The sequence below is a fragment of the Engystomops pustulosus genome, chromosome 3, assembly GCF_040894005.1.
Source record: "Engystomops pustulosus chromosome 3, aEngPut4.maternal, whole genome shotgun sequence".
In the NCBI taxonomy this organism is placed as follows: Eukaryota; Metazoa; Chordata; class Amphibia; order Anura; family Leptodactylidae; genus Engystomops; species Engystomops pustulosus.
The window spans coordinates 210,858,261-210,874,858 of record NC_092413.1 but is presented as its reverse complement, the minus strand read 5'-3'; the positions used below and the strand labels follow the sequence as shown (position 1 = coordinate 210,874,858).

General features: G+C 41.3%; 1 protein-coding gene across 1 annotated transcript; it reads left to right on the top strand.

The window, feature by feature from the left end:
- Window positions 1-62: 62 nt before the first annotated feature.
- SLC25A27 (solute carrier family 25 member 27) lies at window positions 63-16,372 on the top strand. Its single transcript, XM_072143716.1, has 10 exons — window positions 63-274; window positions 1,457-1,645; window positions 2,675-2,759; window positions 3,956-4,078; window positions 7,856-7,968; window positions 8,473-8,557; window positions 12,868-12,960; window positions 13,477-13,579; window positions 14,520-14,604; window positions 16,139-16,372. The coding sequence occupies exons 1-9, from the start codon at window positions 184-186 to the stop codon at window positions 14,589-14,591; spliced, it is 954 nt and encodes a 317-aa protein (XP_071999817.1). The 5' UTR covers window positions 63-183; the 3' UTR covers window positions 14,592-14,604; window positions 16,139-16,372.
- Window positions 16,373-16,598: the final 226 nt, after the last annotated feature.

Here is a 16,598-nt window from a genome sequence, read left to right as displayed (position 1 = left end):
GTCCGCTCATAATCTACGCAGCCAATCACATGCGGAGGTGTGTATGAGACTCTGACCCTCGTATAGTTTCAATGCGCGGAGGAGCAAGTCCAAACTACACTTCCCGACATTCACTGCGCGTGACGTCACTGCCCTATGTCCCTCCACTGGGGGCTGGTTATTTAGGGTATTTGCACCCGGGGGATGGCACCGGAGCACCGGGCACTGCCGGACACATGGCCCCGGCTCAGCAAGTTTGTCCTGTCTGCTTGTGCCGCCAGTGTGGCCGAGCTAGGTATATACCCAGCGTGTGTCCTTGTGTGTCAGCGGGTCACTGATCTAGTATTTAGGACTACAACCCCCAGCATGGCGCATGCTGATATTTGTAGTTCTACTGCAGCTTATTATAACTTTTTTTGCAAAGTTTTTAGATATTACATCATTTCTGTGTTCACTTTTGCCACTTCTGTCAAGTTTGTCACATGACTTTCGTTTTTAGCAGCAGAAGCGATTTCCGTAGCCGCCATCTTGTCGCCGTGATCACCGATACACCTCCTACGTATCCTATATATATATAATATATATATAATGTTTTGAAACTTTTTTTCAACTTTGTAATTTGTTCTGCTTCAATCCTTTAGAAGATCTCTGCTTGCTGTCGTTGAAGTGACGCATGAAATGGTTAAAGGGGTTGTGTAAAGTTGATTGCTTATTGCCTGTTTACAAGAAGTGGATTTTTATTCCAGAATTTTATCTTCTTCAAGTGCACAGGGGGCGGGACCACACACTGCTGTGGTCTTAGCACTCTGTATTGAGCGCCAACATAGCTCCTGCCACCGCTGCTGGGTGCTAATGCAATATCAGACCCTGATTATAATGTATTGTCATAGAACTGGTATCTTCGTATGGAGAGGAGACACCTACTGGGTCTCCTAATGCTCCTGGACCCCAATACAATTGCACACCCCCACATTATGCTATTGATCCTCCCCTCTGCTCTGAGTGACTTCTGTAAAACTGAAGCCTGTAACAGCTCCAGAGGGGAGGGGCTGTGATGGACATCAATACACAGAGCTGGGAGCACGGCAGGTTAAGTACACGCCCCAAGTGCACTGGGAGAGGTCCCAATCCTGGAAAATAAACAAAACCCCATAAAAACAACTACAGAATATGTCGGACCCCAAAATAATGGGATAATAAGATAATTAATCTGACAACGCGATGAGGGGTCCAACAGACTCATTTTCGCGATCTGCATGGGTCTCAGCACTGAGACACCCACTGATCAGCAAGTTAGGCCCTATCCCAGGGCCTAACATTTCTTTGTGGGAAACCCCTTTAAGCAAACAACACTGTGTGTGGTATTAAGTAGGCTGCGCTGCAATACAAGATATTGCCTGCATGTGGCGCTGTTTCTGCTTTCAGTACATTGATCTGCAGAATATGTCCACTACAGTAATATTGTCCCTTTTGACAGTGACGTTTCCCTTGGACCTCACCAAAACCCGACTGCAGATACAAGGAGAGGCAGCGCTGAAACGGTTTGGAGAAGGAGGATCAGCGGTGCCCTACAGAGGGATGGTGCGCACCGCCATTGGCATAGTGCAGGAGGAAGGCATACTGAAGCTATGGCAGGGGGCGACACCAGCCGTCTATCGTCACATCGGTAATATATGTGTATCTGTGGGTATTAGAAGTCCTAGAAATGGTGTCCTGCAGTCCGTCTGACGCCACCCGGGGCCATGGTGTGACATCTGCTGTATATAAGAGCCAAAAACTACCAAACCAACACCCACATCAACTTCTATATATTAGTATATATGTCAGCACATTGATGTGTATTTTTAGCAGTTTTCCCCTCTGCAGGCTCTAGAGGATGGAGATTAGCTGCTTTGCTAGAAATTTACTGAGCTGTACTTATGTTTAAAGCACTTGGGGTGAGATAGTAACTTACTCTTATCTCTAGCAGCCCCTGGATATGCCAGTGTTTATGCTTTCACCCTCATGAAAAAAGGTTCCTATATCATATCAATACTTTATAATGTCCTATAATGATGAGAGCTATAGGTTTGACGTCCTCCATTTGGCAGCTCCTCCTAACCAAGACATGTTCCAAGATGGGCCAATTAGGCAGCTATACAACCCAAGCAACTAGGCATGGCTGTGATTGGCCAGGTGTGTCCACCAGGTCAGTGGTGTAACAAGACAACAGTGGGCCCCAGTGCAAACTTTGGATGCCCTCTCCTTCCCTCACATTACACTTGAGAATATACATATATGCTAAACACACACACACACATATATATACAGAGCACCATACTTGTATACCATATATTAAGTCCAGCAGCATCCTCCCTTATTAATTTTACTATCCAGCAGCCTCCACTCACTAAGGAAATGTCCAGCAGTCTCCCCTCATTGATGAAATGTCCAGCAGTCTCCCCTCATTGATGAAATGTCCAGCAGTCTCCCCTCATTGATGAAATGTCCAGCAGTCTCCGCTCATTGATGAAATGTCCAGCAGTCTCCCCTCATTGATGAAATGTCCCGCAGTCTCCCCTCATTGATTGAGGTTGGGTCCACGCGTGGCTTTTCAATTGCGTTTTGAAATACAATACAATAGCGAGAAAACAATATTTTCATTGACGATATTACATTGATGTTCACAATGTAGTGACCTCACTTTTCCTCACAGTATACTCCGGAGTCCGCATGGTGGCTTATGAGCAGCTTCGTGACTCGCCACTTGGAAAAGGGGGACAGGAAACGTTTCCTTTGTGGTAGGTGGCCGAATACTTCCCCTTATACTTTGACTTTTTTGTTGTTTCTTTTTTTTCTGAATTGAGTAAATTATCTATGTTTATAGTGGGCAACAATGGGAGCAGGTGTGAATATTATTAGGGGATTGAAACAGAAAAAATATTGTCAGGCTGCACCGCCACTAGGGGGAGCACAGAAGTTTGCAGCACATGGTATACAGTAAGCTCCCTCTAGTGGCAGCAGGGGGTATTCAGAATATTCAATCTTGGATTAATTTGGACCTCTGTATTAGCAAATTATATGTGTTGTAGTTCTGTTTTAACCTTTATGTCAGTGCAAATAGTCTGAAGTAAAATCAGAATTTTATTTTCAGTTTCTATGATTATTTTGTTATCTGATCAGGTGCCATTGATTCCAGATTAGGACCAGCGCTCATACCTCTGCTCATGCCACCCTTCGTCCCCACTGGCATGCAGCTCACCATTGAGGGCAGTGACCGGCCTTATTTAGTGCTGAGTCTGCGGTTACACTTCTGTGTGCGTATCTGCTTTGCATCTGATAAGATATCAGAATTTCAGTTTGTGACGTAGCTATGAAGGGTTATTCCAGGATTCATTTATTGATCACGTATCCCTAGGATAGGTCATCAGTATCAGATTGGTAGGAGTTCGACGTCTGGTTCCCCCAATATCGCCTCTTGGAAGAGACAACAGAGTTTAGAAGCTACATTTCCCAATCTACCGAGAAGAGTGCCATACATAGTATAGTGGCTGTGCTTAGTATTGCGGATCAACCCGTTTCACTTCAATTGAACAGGAACAATAACAGGTCATCCATGTTCATCCACGTTCCTTGGATAACTGACAGCTTGATGCCAACTGATCTGATATTAATAACCCATCCTGAGGAAAAGTAATCTATCAATACAGTATATCCTGAAATATCCCTTTAAGTAGCCAGTTGCAAAATATAAAAAACTTGGCAATATGGACAGTGGTAAAGACTAGGCTCAATGTTCAGTTGCTAAAGGGCCACCGATGTTAAAGTATCTAAACGTCTAAGAGAGGTTCCCTTCCTGTATAAATGCAATAATGTCTGCATCCCTGGTGGCCTAGAGCAGTGAAGGGATTAAGGACCACAAGTGATCTAAGGCTACTGCCTTCTCAGTTTCAGCACTGAAATATATCTTGTAATTTTACATTGGTTTGCATTTTAGGAAGGCGGTGGTAGGGGGAATGGCCGCTGGAGCTATTGGACAGTTTTTCGCTAGTCCAACAGATTTAGTTAAAGTGCAGATGCAGATGGAGGGAAAGAGGAGGCTCGAAGGCAAACCTCCCAGGTAAGTGCAGAAAGCCACTGGTATTATAACTACTACAATACTGCCCCCTATGTACAATAATACAACTACTATAATACTGCTCCCTATGTACAGGAATATAACTACTATAATACTGCTCCCTATGTACAAGAATATAACTACTATAATACTGCTCCCTATGTACAAGAATATAACTACTATAATACTGCCCCCTATGTACAAGAATATAACTACTATAATACTGCCCCCTATGTACAAGAATATAACTACTATAATACTGCCCCCTATGTACAAGAATATAACTACTATAATACTGCCTCCTATGTACAAGAATAGAACTACTATAATACTGCCCCTATGTACAAGAATATAACTACTCTAATACTACCCCTATGTACAAGAATATAACTACTATAATACTGCCCCCATGTACAAGAATATAACTACTCTAATACTACCCCTATGTACAAGAGTATAACTACTATAATACTGCCCCCTATGTACAAAAATATAACTACTATAATACTGCCCCCTATGTACAAAAATATAACTACTATAATACTGCCCCCTATGTACAAAAATATAACTACTATAATACTTCCCCCTATGTACAAGAATATAACTACTATAATACTGCTCCCTATGTACAAGAATATAACTACTATAATACTGCCTCCTATGTACAAGAATATAACTACTATAATACTGTCCATGTGTACAAGAATATAACTACTATAATACTGCCCCCTATGTACAGGAATATAACTACTATAATACTGCCCCCTATGTACAAGAATATAACTACTATAATACTGCCCCCTATGTACAAGAATATAACTACTATAATACTGCCCCCTATGTACAAGAATATAACTACTATAATACTGCCCCCTATGTGCAAGAATATAACTACTATAATACTGCCCCATATTATAAAGTTATAAAACCTGCAAAGAACATACTGGGAACAGGGTGAGGAAACACATCTCCAAGAAACTATTAGAAAATCATGATAAAAATATATATTTTATTGATTTGCTTCACAATGAGTAACAACCAGACAAATACATAGAAAAAAATAGGGAGGAATCCACAAGAATGCATTCTGATCCGAACAAAGCAAATACAGATATAAATACCAGCCATGTACAAAGTTCATAATTTATTACAAACATTCATAGTACATAAGTACATGAAGGGTAAAATACTATACAGACAGTCCCCGGGTTACATACAAGATATCAGTTTGTTCTTAAGTTGAACTTGTATGTAAGTCGGAACTGTATATTTTATAATTGTAGTTTCAGACAACTTTTTTTTTTTGTCCTAGTGACAATTGGATTTTCTAAATTTTTTGCTGTAATGGGACCGAGGATTATCAATAAAGCTTTATTACAGACACCTTACAGCTGATCATTGAACATTCAGAGACTTCACCAGAGGTCACAGTGGGCAGAGGGGTCTGTCTGTAACTAGGGGTCATCTGTAAGTCGGGGGTCCTTAAGTACTGCCTTTATAACATGGAGCACATAAAGTGCAGTGAATTGTCACATTGGGGCTCATTTACTAAGGGCTCCACGGCCGCACTTTCGTTGGGTTTGGCGAATTTTTCCGATTTGCACCGAATTGCCCCGGGATTTTGGCGAAATCGCGCTGGCTTTAACGCGACAGAAGTCGGGGGCGTGGCCTTCGGACAACCCGACGGATTCGGAAAAAACGCAGAATTTAAAAAACTAAATGTGTCGCAAGATCAAGCACTTACATGCACCAAGAAGAAGAAGGTGAACTCCAGCGACACCTACTGGATATCGGGCGCACGACCTTAGTGAATCCTGGCAGAACCCGAATCCACGTCGAACAACGCGCTGCAGGATCGCGACTGGACCGGGTAAGTAAATCTGCCCCAATATGTAAAGAGCTGATTGACTCCATCAGCACATAATTTTCTAAAGATTTTTTTTCTCTGCTCTTTACATATTTTGACACTTAAAGGATCCCTCCAGTCACAGCTGATTGATTGAATTATACCTTGTGCAGGGCCTGAGGGTGCGTCCAAACGTGGCGTTATCACATGAGTTTTCACCACAGCTGAGGAGAGGAGATTTTCCTAATTACATTGCTGTCAACATTACAAAACGCATGCGCTAACAACATGTTAAAGGGAACTTGTCACCACATTTTTCACAAATACAGCTAATAAAAGTTTCCCATAGAGTCCTGTTAACTAGCGGACACCCTTCTTTTAGCTAAAAATTTGTTTCCTTCACATCCCCCAAAAAATCATCTTTATAGTTTTAACTGGTATTCAGGGATATCTATAGCGAGTCGATGGGGTGTGGCCTCCTCAGGCTGAATCCAGCAGCTCCTCCCCATATTTTCTCTGCATGCAGCAGTCATGTCATGTGGGTCACCAGGGTCACATCTCTCCGGACCTTTAGCCACCTAATATTAGCAAATTGTACACCATGCATATATCTAATCACATGAAATCACTGCAACCTGCATGAAGGCATGGAGAGGATTAGGGGTGTCGTCCACACGTTCAGATTTTTAGGAACAGTTTTTGTAGCCAAAAGCAGGTGTGGATGATAATGGATTGAGAGAAATAATTAAAAGGTGCTGCTCCTCCTCCTACTTTTACTCCATTCCTGGTTTGGATATCAAAAACTGCATCTGAAAAACTGAACGTGTTGGTCACATTCTAGAAGTCCATGCAGGCATGCTGTGATTTTATGTGATCAGATATATGCATGGTGTACAATTAGCTAATGTTAGAAGGCTTGGGGACCTGAGATGATGTGACCCTGGTCACATGACATTACTGCTGCATGCTGAGAAAGCACGGGAAGGAGCTGCTGGATTGAGCCCGAGGTCAACTCGCTATAGTTAGTTATCTCTGGATACCAGATAAAATTATAAAGTTCAATATATGGGAATCAGTTGGAAACAATTTTTAGCTAAAAGAAGGGTGTCGGTCAGTTTCCTTTAACACGTTTTTAACATTATGTTGACACGTGCCTTTGTTAATGCCTTGTTAACATAGTTGTTAACATATTTGTTAACAGTGCACAAATGCATATGTTTTGTACATTCAATTTTGAGGAGGAGCATTTTCAATCAATGATCTTTGATTGGAGTGTTCCTTTAATTGCACTTCATGTATTTCATGTCCCGTTGCTGTGGGTTTCACGTTATGTACTATAAATTATTGTAATAACGTATGGAATTTGTACATGACATTGTTGCTTATCAGAATGCATTTTGCCCTATTTTATATGTATTTGTGTTGTAGTTACTCATTTTAATGCAAATAAATAAAATATATCTTTGATCGTTATTCTGTGATTGTTTCTTGCCAGCAGGTTCTTTTAGGTTTCCATCATGATTAACCAGGGACACTTGGCACCGTGACTGTAGTAATCTTCTTATATTTGTTATCCATGGCCTCCTTATTTCTAAAATCAACTTTTACAATTATGCTAATGAGCCAGAAGGGCTCTGTGGGGGGGCGTTACCAGATCCCCCTCCTTGCTTTAGCTGCACAGGCTGTCACACCACCTGCTCCCACTGTGTGAGATTGCAGCAAGCAAAAGGAGGGGGAAGTGTTGTGGGAGCAGACGGGAAAGGGAGACAGTATAACAGCCTGTGAAGCTGCAGCACGGAGAGGTTATATATTGTTTAATTACTAAATATTCCGCCCCTACACTAGCACACACATTACAAGAGACATAAGGTAATGTGACCAACCCCTTTAAGGTCTGACCTGCTCTTACAATCATCTCCCATATCCTTTTCCAGAGTTCGGGGGGTCTATCACGCGTTTGTTACTATTGTATCCAAAGGTGGAATCCGCGGCTTGTGGGCAGGTTGGGTACCAAACGTACAAAGAGCTGCGCTGGTGAATATGGGAGGTAAGTGGATCTTATACACATTTCATAGGAACAGGTAGCACAATATGGGGCAGAACTATGTAGGATACAACTATTTAGCGTCTTGTTACTGAATATGGGGTAAGGTTTGGATACCAACACTCCATGTGTACTGGGTGTATCCTATTCCTCTTACCATCCCTATGGTTTTCTGGGCTATTTCCCAAATTTTTACAGCCGATGCAGTTATTAACAGGAAAACATGCTTCAGATCCTTATAAATAATAATAATTATTATTATTAATAATAAACTGTCCCCATGGGGCTCACAATCTAATCAACCTACCAGTATGTTTTGGAGTGTGGGAGGAAACCGGAGGACCCGGAGGAAACCCATGTAAACATGGAGAGAACATACAAACTCTTTGCAGATGTTGACCTGGGTGGGAATCGAATCCAGGCCCCCCAGCGCTGCAAGGCAGAAGCGCTACTCACTCAGCCACCGTGCCGCCCTATATTCTTCATGACTTTTTGTGTCTTCCTCAGATCTCACCACATACGACACTGTGAAACATTTCCTACTTCGGAACACAAACCTCAAGGACAACAGTTTATGTCATAGTATTTCTAGGTAATGACCCTGCTTGGGGGGAAAGGGGGGGTCAGTGACATGAGCTAATTAAAGGGGATGTCCATTCAGAAAAATCAGAGGTGCCCCCTAGTGGTCACCTTACAGAGGTGCCCCCTAGTGGTCACCTTGTGATATGTTGTTGCTGATTGATTCCACTGCTGTGTATTACTACTACATGTATGCCATGTGTGTAGGTTGTATCTGGGAATTGCTAGTGAATGCATGCTGAGCTGCAGTAACACAGCTTGGCCACTTTATCGAGAATGGAGCTGTTCATCTGGCTACGTTCTGTGTGTTGATTGCGGTGGGGAAGTGAGAGGAAGCTTATCGGGATCTTATATAAATGATGAATCTTATAGTTGGCTCATCAAAAACTTAGAAAACCCCTTTAAGCTGAAATTGATACATGTTTGTAGAGAAGGTGTCCACTCTCACCAGATTTTGCCAAATTAAACTAGCAGCCCCCTCAGATAGGGGATCAAATTCCCTTTCTAGAATTCCCTCTTTTATGCAAAATCACATCCATTTAAAAAAAAAAAAAAAAAAAAAAACTCCTTCAAAATCGTGTGACAATGAGCAGAGAAGAGTCACTTTGACTGAGATGAGTCACTTTTAGAGGCTGCAAGATTTTCTTTTTGGTTCTATAGCACCTAGAAACATGCTGCTGGTGTCATAAGGTGTGAGAGAAGAATCTAATTGTTCAGATGGCACTTATTAATGTGAGCTGCAGGTAAAAATCCAGTTCCCACCTTTTTAACTGCCTGTATCTCCGATTCTGTAGCTCACAGAACCACTAGCCTGATGTGATCTGAAAGATTAGATTATTATCGCTGACTCCATTAATGACTCATGACACAAGACACCCACCAGTAACGGCCATGATCGCGGGTGTTAACTCTACTTCACTGCAGCCAGCAAAGCTGCTTGGACTCTACCAAATATAGATATAGATCGTCGCTTTCTGTGACGTTACTTGCCGTGACAGCAAGTAACTTTAGAAGACTTCAGGACCTGTCATTGCTGCAGATCTGTAACAGTGTGCCAGTAGCACACCTTTACAGATCTTTGGCAAATTTTCCATAAACTGCAATCTAGTAATATATATATATTATTATTATTATTATTGCAGTATATGATAGGAGCAATCAGACTCCCTAAGGTTAAAGTACCCTGGGGGTCTTAAAAAAAAAAGAGTAAAAAAAGTAAAAATACAAAACAAATAAATGTTTAACCCCTTAACGCTCTGCACCGTATCTCTACGGCGCAGAGGTATAAGGGATGTATGAAGAGGGCTCACGGGCTGAGTCCTCTTCATACAAAGGTGGGGGTTTTTGCATTTTGCAGAAAACCCCCACCGCTAATAACCGGCTATTAACCCTCTCAACGCCGCCGGCGATCGGTTGCCATGGTAGCCTCGGGTCTTCTTTTGACACGAGGCTACATGGCTTCTGCAGATTCGTTACAATGAGCCAGTGGCTCATTGTAATGAATGACCTGCAAAAATGCCATATATTGCAATACAGAACGAACAAACGATGTCTGCGCTTTCAGGGATATTGCAGATAAAATCAAAATTCTTTATTGTATGCCGTTAAAATCCAGAATAGGCAGATAGCATAGGTGTGAGGGTCCAAGTATAGCGACCTACGCGTTTCGCCCTTAAGCGGGCTTAGTCATGGTCTGGTTAAGCCCGCTTAAGGGCGAAACGCGTAGGTCGCTATACTTGGACCCTCACACCTATGCTATCTGCCTATTCTGGATTTTAACGGCATACAATAAAGAATTTTGATTTTATCTGCAATATCCCTGAAAGCGCAGACATCGTTTGTTCGTTTTGGAGTTCGTGCCTGCGGTCCGTGGGGTTTCTTTGGATGTTTTCGCGCTGGGGACTATGTGCGATAGAAGGTGAGCAGGAACTATCTTTTTTCTTGTTTCTATATTGCAATACAGAAGTATTGCAGTATATGGTAGGAGCGATCTGACCATCTAGGGTTAATGTACCCTAGATGGTCTAAGAAATAGTGGGAAAAAAAAAGTTTAAAAAATAAAAAAAAATAATAAAATATTAAAAATTCAAATCACCCCCCTTTCCCTAGAACTGATATAAAACATAATAAACAGTAAAAATCACAAACATATTAGGTATCGCCGCGTCCCAAAATGCCCGATCTATCAAAATATAAAAACGTTTATGGCCGGCGGTGACCTCCGAGGTGGGAAATGGCGCCCAAATGTCCGAAATGCGACTTTTACACCTTTTTACATCACATAAAAAATGGAATAAAAAATAATCAAAATGTCGCACAGACCTCAAAATGGTAGCAATGAAAACGTCGGCTCATTTTGCAAAAAAAAACACCTCACACAGCTCCGTGTGCCAAAGTATGAAAAAGTTATTAGCGTCAGAAGATGGCAAAAATGTTTTTTTCTTTTTTGTACACATTCGTTTAATTTTTGAAAATGTATTAAAACACAATAAAACCTGTATAAATTTGGTATCACCGCGATCGCACCGAACCAAAGAATAAAGTAGGCGTGTTATTTGGAGCGAAGAGTGAAAGTCATAAAAACTGAGCCCACAAGAACGGTTTTTTAAAAATTTTTCCACATTTGGAATTTTTTTCAGCTTCGCAGTACACGGCATGTTAAAATAACATTACGGGAAAGTAAAATTTGTTACGCACAAAATAAGCCCTCACACAGGTCTGTACACGGAAAACTGAAAAAGTTATGGATTTTTGAAGTTGGAGAGCGAGAAATGAGCAGAAAAACCCTCCGTCCTTAAGGGGTTAAATCACCCTTTCCTAGAACTGATATAAAAATAAACAAATAAACCCATTAACGTGTTCAGTGTCGCCGCATCCCCAAAAGTTCCAATCTATCAAAAAATAAAAACGTTTATTCCCTGAACCCTGTAATGGAAAATCGCGCCCAAATGATAGAATTGCCACCTTTTTGCCATTTGTCCAACGCATAAAAAATGTACCCAAAAATGATAGAAATGAAAACCTCAGCTTGTCCTACAAATAGTGACATCTCACACCGGTCCATTCACTGTAGTATGTAAAAGTTCTTGGCATCAGAAGATGGCGAAATTAAGAAATTATTTTTCGTACAGAGGGCTTTCATTGTTTTATATTTTTCCAAATTTATGAAAACACAATAAAACCTTGTATCCCTGTGATTGCACCGACCCAAATAATAAAGTATGTGTGTCGTTTGTCATTTATGCCGTTTGGGGCGCACAGTGACAGCAGTAAAAACCAAGCCCAAAAGAAAATTTTCGCGAATGTGTTTTTTTTTTTTTTTTTTTGCCAATTTCACCACATTTGAAAATTTTTCGCCGCTTCCGAGTACACAGCATGGAATATTAAAAACTGTCACTACAATTTGTGGTGGGTTCACATCTCGTTTTTTGCATACTGCGGAATCTTTTTAACTGTAAAAAGAAAATGTATCAAGACGTGTGCTACAATGTATCCATCCATGCCTATGGACATGATGGATGCGCAAACAGAGCACGTTTGTTGTCCTATGCGCCTATAGCCGTGTGCCTTTTTTTTTTTTTTTTTAAAAAAAAAAAAAAACGAGTGCTGCTACGTTTTTGTCACTTTGGAAAGCGTATACCTTGTATTCAATGTATGGACAACCTATGGATAAAGTGTTACTGTGTATGCGTCAATTCATCACAACCATTTTTATGCGCAGATATGGATCCAAAAATTCTCCTTTTTTTAAAAAAACACATACGATGGATACGTTAAAGAAAAATGAACCTGTTTTCGTCAATTTTTAGACCTATGCGTCTAACAAATGCAAAAAGGGAGATGTGAACCCAGGCTAAGCAAGCCCTCGCACAGCTCTATAAAACGGAAAAATAAAAAAAGTTCTAGATTTTTGAAGGTGGGATTGAAAAAATTGAAATTCTAATAGAAAAAAGGTCCAAGTTATTAAGGGGTTACGGTAATATGACTGCCATGTTTCAAGATGCTACAAAACCAAAGATTGCAGCGCCTGAGGTGACGCTCCCTGCAGCCTCAAAAAGTGACTCATGTCTGGAAAAATATGACTCTTCTTTGCTCATTTGGAACAGATTTTTTATTTATTTTTATAGGTTTCGCATAAGAAAGTGGGAGAGGGAAGGGGGGAAGGGTCCTTTTTAAGGTAATTCTCTGTCTCTTTCGGGGTCGAAGGGGGTAAGGGTAGCAAAAAATGAAAACATAAAATCGGTATCTTTTGATGTGTACAGTTGCGGGTATGATATGAATTAGGGGTGTAATGTCTGACAGCCTTGTTCTTATTTTGCACAGCATATGCGCAGGACTGGTAGCTGCTACTTTGGGGACACCGGCGGATGTTATCAAGACCCGGATCATGAACCAGCCCAGAGACAAGCACGGGCGGTGAGTGCCCCCTATGTTACTGATCCCCGCGTATCTCATCTACCTCCTGTGCAGCTACCAAGGAAGAGGGAAAGAGATGCAGCCCTCAGTGTTGATACCACCAGGATTCATGCCAGGACAAGCAGCCTTGAGAACTTTTTATTGGACTTTTACAGCAAAGTTTTATATATTTCATGATAGGCAGAATCTCCAGAGTCCAAATTACAAGGTGCTGCTGTAGATATGGAGGCTGCAACTGTACTTTGCCACTTAAAGGGAAGCCGAGGATGTAAAATCACAGACGGTGCAGAGCTGCTTAATCAAGACTCTAAAATCTGGATTCATATTCCAGGAGTGTAGCTGCACTGGAGACATGGCCTCACACTGCTGTGCTCTGTGCTCTCTGCATTGAGCTGATCCGCTCTTTAGTGATTACTGTAGTAATCACAGTTAAAGGCAGTATATGAGATTTGCGTTCTCCTCATATTTGGATGTGAGTGAGGGGTTTCACCAATAATGTGTTCGTATATTTTACAGGGGGATATTGTACAAGTCTTCCACGGATTGCTTCATCCAGGCCGTACGTGGCGAGGGCTTCATGTCCCTCTATAAAGGGTTTATTCCTACGTGGATGAGAATGGTAACTAGATTACAGTGTATTGTCTGTGTACAGGATTTATTACAACATAAAATAAGAAGAGACTAAAAATACCCAATATCAAAGTCTGCTGTTTATGGCGGCTTCCTATGGGAAAAGCTGTGCACCGCCATAGTGTTTAGTGATGTCACAGTACAGAGATAATACACACAGTAATGTCACAGTACAGGATAATACACACAGTGATGTCACAGTACAGAGATAATACACACAGTGATGTCACAGTACAGGGATACACACAGTGATGTCACAGTACAGAGATAATACACACAGTGATGTCACAGTACAGGGATACACACAGTGATGTCACAGTACAGAGATAATACACACAGTGATGTCACAGTACAGGGATACACACAGTGATGTCACAGTACAGAGATAATACACACAGTGATGTCACAGTACAGGAATAATACACACAGTGATGTCACAGTACAGGGATAATACACACAGTGATGTCACAGTACAGGGATAATACACACAGTGATGTCACAGTACAGGGATAATACACACAGTGATGTCACAGTACAGGGATAATACACACAGTGATGTCACAGTACAGGGATAATACACACAGTGATGTCACAGTACAGGGATAATACACACAGTGATGTCACAGTACAGGGATAATACACACAGTGATGTCACAGTACAGGGATAATACACACAGTGATGTCACAGTACAGGGATAATACACACAGTGATGTCACAGTACAGGGATAATACACACAGTGATGTCACAGTACAGGGATAATACACACAATGATGTCACAGTACAGGATTATACATACACACAGTGATGTCACAGTACAGGGATAATACACACAGTGATGTCACAGTACAGGGATAATACACACAGGGATGGTAGAGTCCTTTCTATGATTTCATTGTTCCCTGGTCTTGTGCTTGGTGCATTTTGCAGGCTCCCTGGTCTCTGGTGTTCTGGTTGACTTATGAGCAGATCAGGCGGATCGTGGGAGTGAGCTCATTTTAGTCGTCATCATTGTGTAAGTCCATCTGCAGAACAATTCATATCTATTCTCTATACATATATTATATAGTTTTGTTAAATTGTTATAACAGCTTTAGAAATATAAACATATCTGTGATGACCCAAAGAATAAAGGTAATGCGTAATTTGATTTTTACTGCTTTCAATAAGTTCTCCAAAGTCAGCAACAAAACGGTACAACTTAATTTTGTTTTTTGTCAGTTTCGCCACATTTTTCAGGCTTCCCAGTACATTCAATAGAATATTAAATATTGACACTAGGAAGTCCAGAAAACAAGCCCCCATACAGATGCATAAATGGAAAATTATAAAACATACGGCTTTTGGTATTAGTCTGTGGCAATAAAAAAAGATAACAAGTTCTTTGTCTTGTATAAGATTTTCTGTCTCCAGACGTCTCCATTTGTTCACCTTTTGGTCTGATGCATGTCTAGGTGTGATAATTCTCACAAGTTTTGGGTGTCTCCTGTAATCTGCCAGACACATGAAAGAGATCTATTTACCTGTTGTTGACCAATATACATACAATTATGTTCTCGTTTCATTACAATGACCTTGTACCCAAGATAAGTCGTTAGCATGTGATTAATAGGGCCCTGACACCCAGACCTGACCTCTATCAGCTGAGGTGATGACTTTGGACCTGTACAGTGAATGAGAAAAGAGACTGCTTCATCCACTGTATAGTGACAGTCAGTGATGAATTTGGTGTTTCTGGGGCCTCAATCAAAGCTTTGTCTGTGGAACCCCCTAAATCATAGCCCTACTCAATTGCACCATGGTCGGGCATTGACTTAGGCCTCATTCACACAATAATGTCAGTCTGGAGTGAGTCTCAAAAACAGCAGGTAGCTCACGGGCGCCATTAAGTTGTGCACACTGGGGCAAATTTACTTACCCGGTCCTGTCGCGATCCCCGATCCGGACATCCCGACAAAGATGAAGTCCTGCATGTGTCGCTTCCCCGCTGAGGTCCCCCGGAGTTCACCTTCCTCTTCCCGGTACTTGTAAGTGCATATCTTGCGACACAATTTGAATTTTAAACCCGAACCCGTTGGGTTGTCTGACAGCCGTGCCCCCGATTTGCGTCGCATGAAAGTCGGTGCGATTGCGCCAAAATCCAATCACGTGCGCCAAAAAATCCTGTTAAATGTGGCACAACACGGAAATAGTCGGGAAACCCGATGGAAATGCGGTCCGAGGACCCTTAGTAAATGAGCCCCACTTTGTCTCACTGCACCATGATAGAGCAGGTCCTATTCCTGCCCCAGCTTCCTATAGATATCGGAACATTCACCTCTCCTATGCGGACCAAACTTAACCCCGTTTGCAGCCCATTTCTGTACAAGGTAGGTGCAACTCCAAATCCCCCAAGGGACTCGCCACACGCTGCTGGCAGGGAGCCAGGAAATGTGAAATAAAATTTTGTAAAGTACTCATATAATTCAGAATGGGAAAACCCTTTTAATGTACAATATTTGCGATATTCCCTTGTATCAATTCTTTTCTGCTTTTGTGTTGTTTTGCAGGTATGAAGACCCAGAGTGAATTTGTGAAACTAACAAATTTTATGTTATTTTGGATTACTATGAGTACCAGCAAACACCTTGTTATACCATACAGAGGAGCAGCGACTGATGCAACGGACATTCACCATATACTAATTTATGATTTCTGATTTGTTACACGCAATTTTAAATTATTTTTATATCAAAGTTTAAAATGGTTTCCTCTGTAAATAAATATTTAATAGTCTTTATCAACGTGTGGGTTTTATGTTTTTGTTATACATTAAACATTTTTAAGGGCCACCAGATGGACGTGGGGTCACCTGCTTAGAAGAGGAGCTATGTGTATCCGCTAGACCTGTGTACAGGCAGTCCCTGGGTTACATACAAGATAGGGTCTGTAGGTTTGTTCGAAAGTTGAATTTGTATGTAAGTCGAAACTGTATATTTTATAATTGTAGATCCAGACAAAAAATTTTTT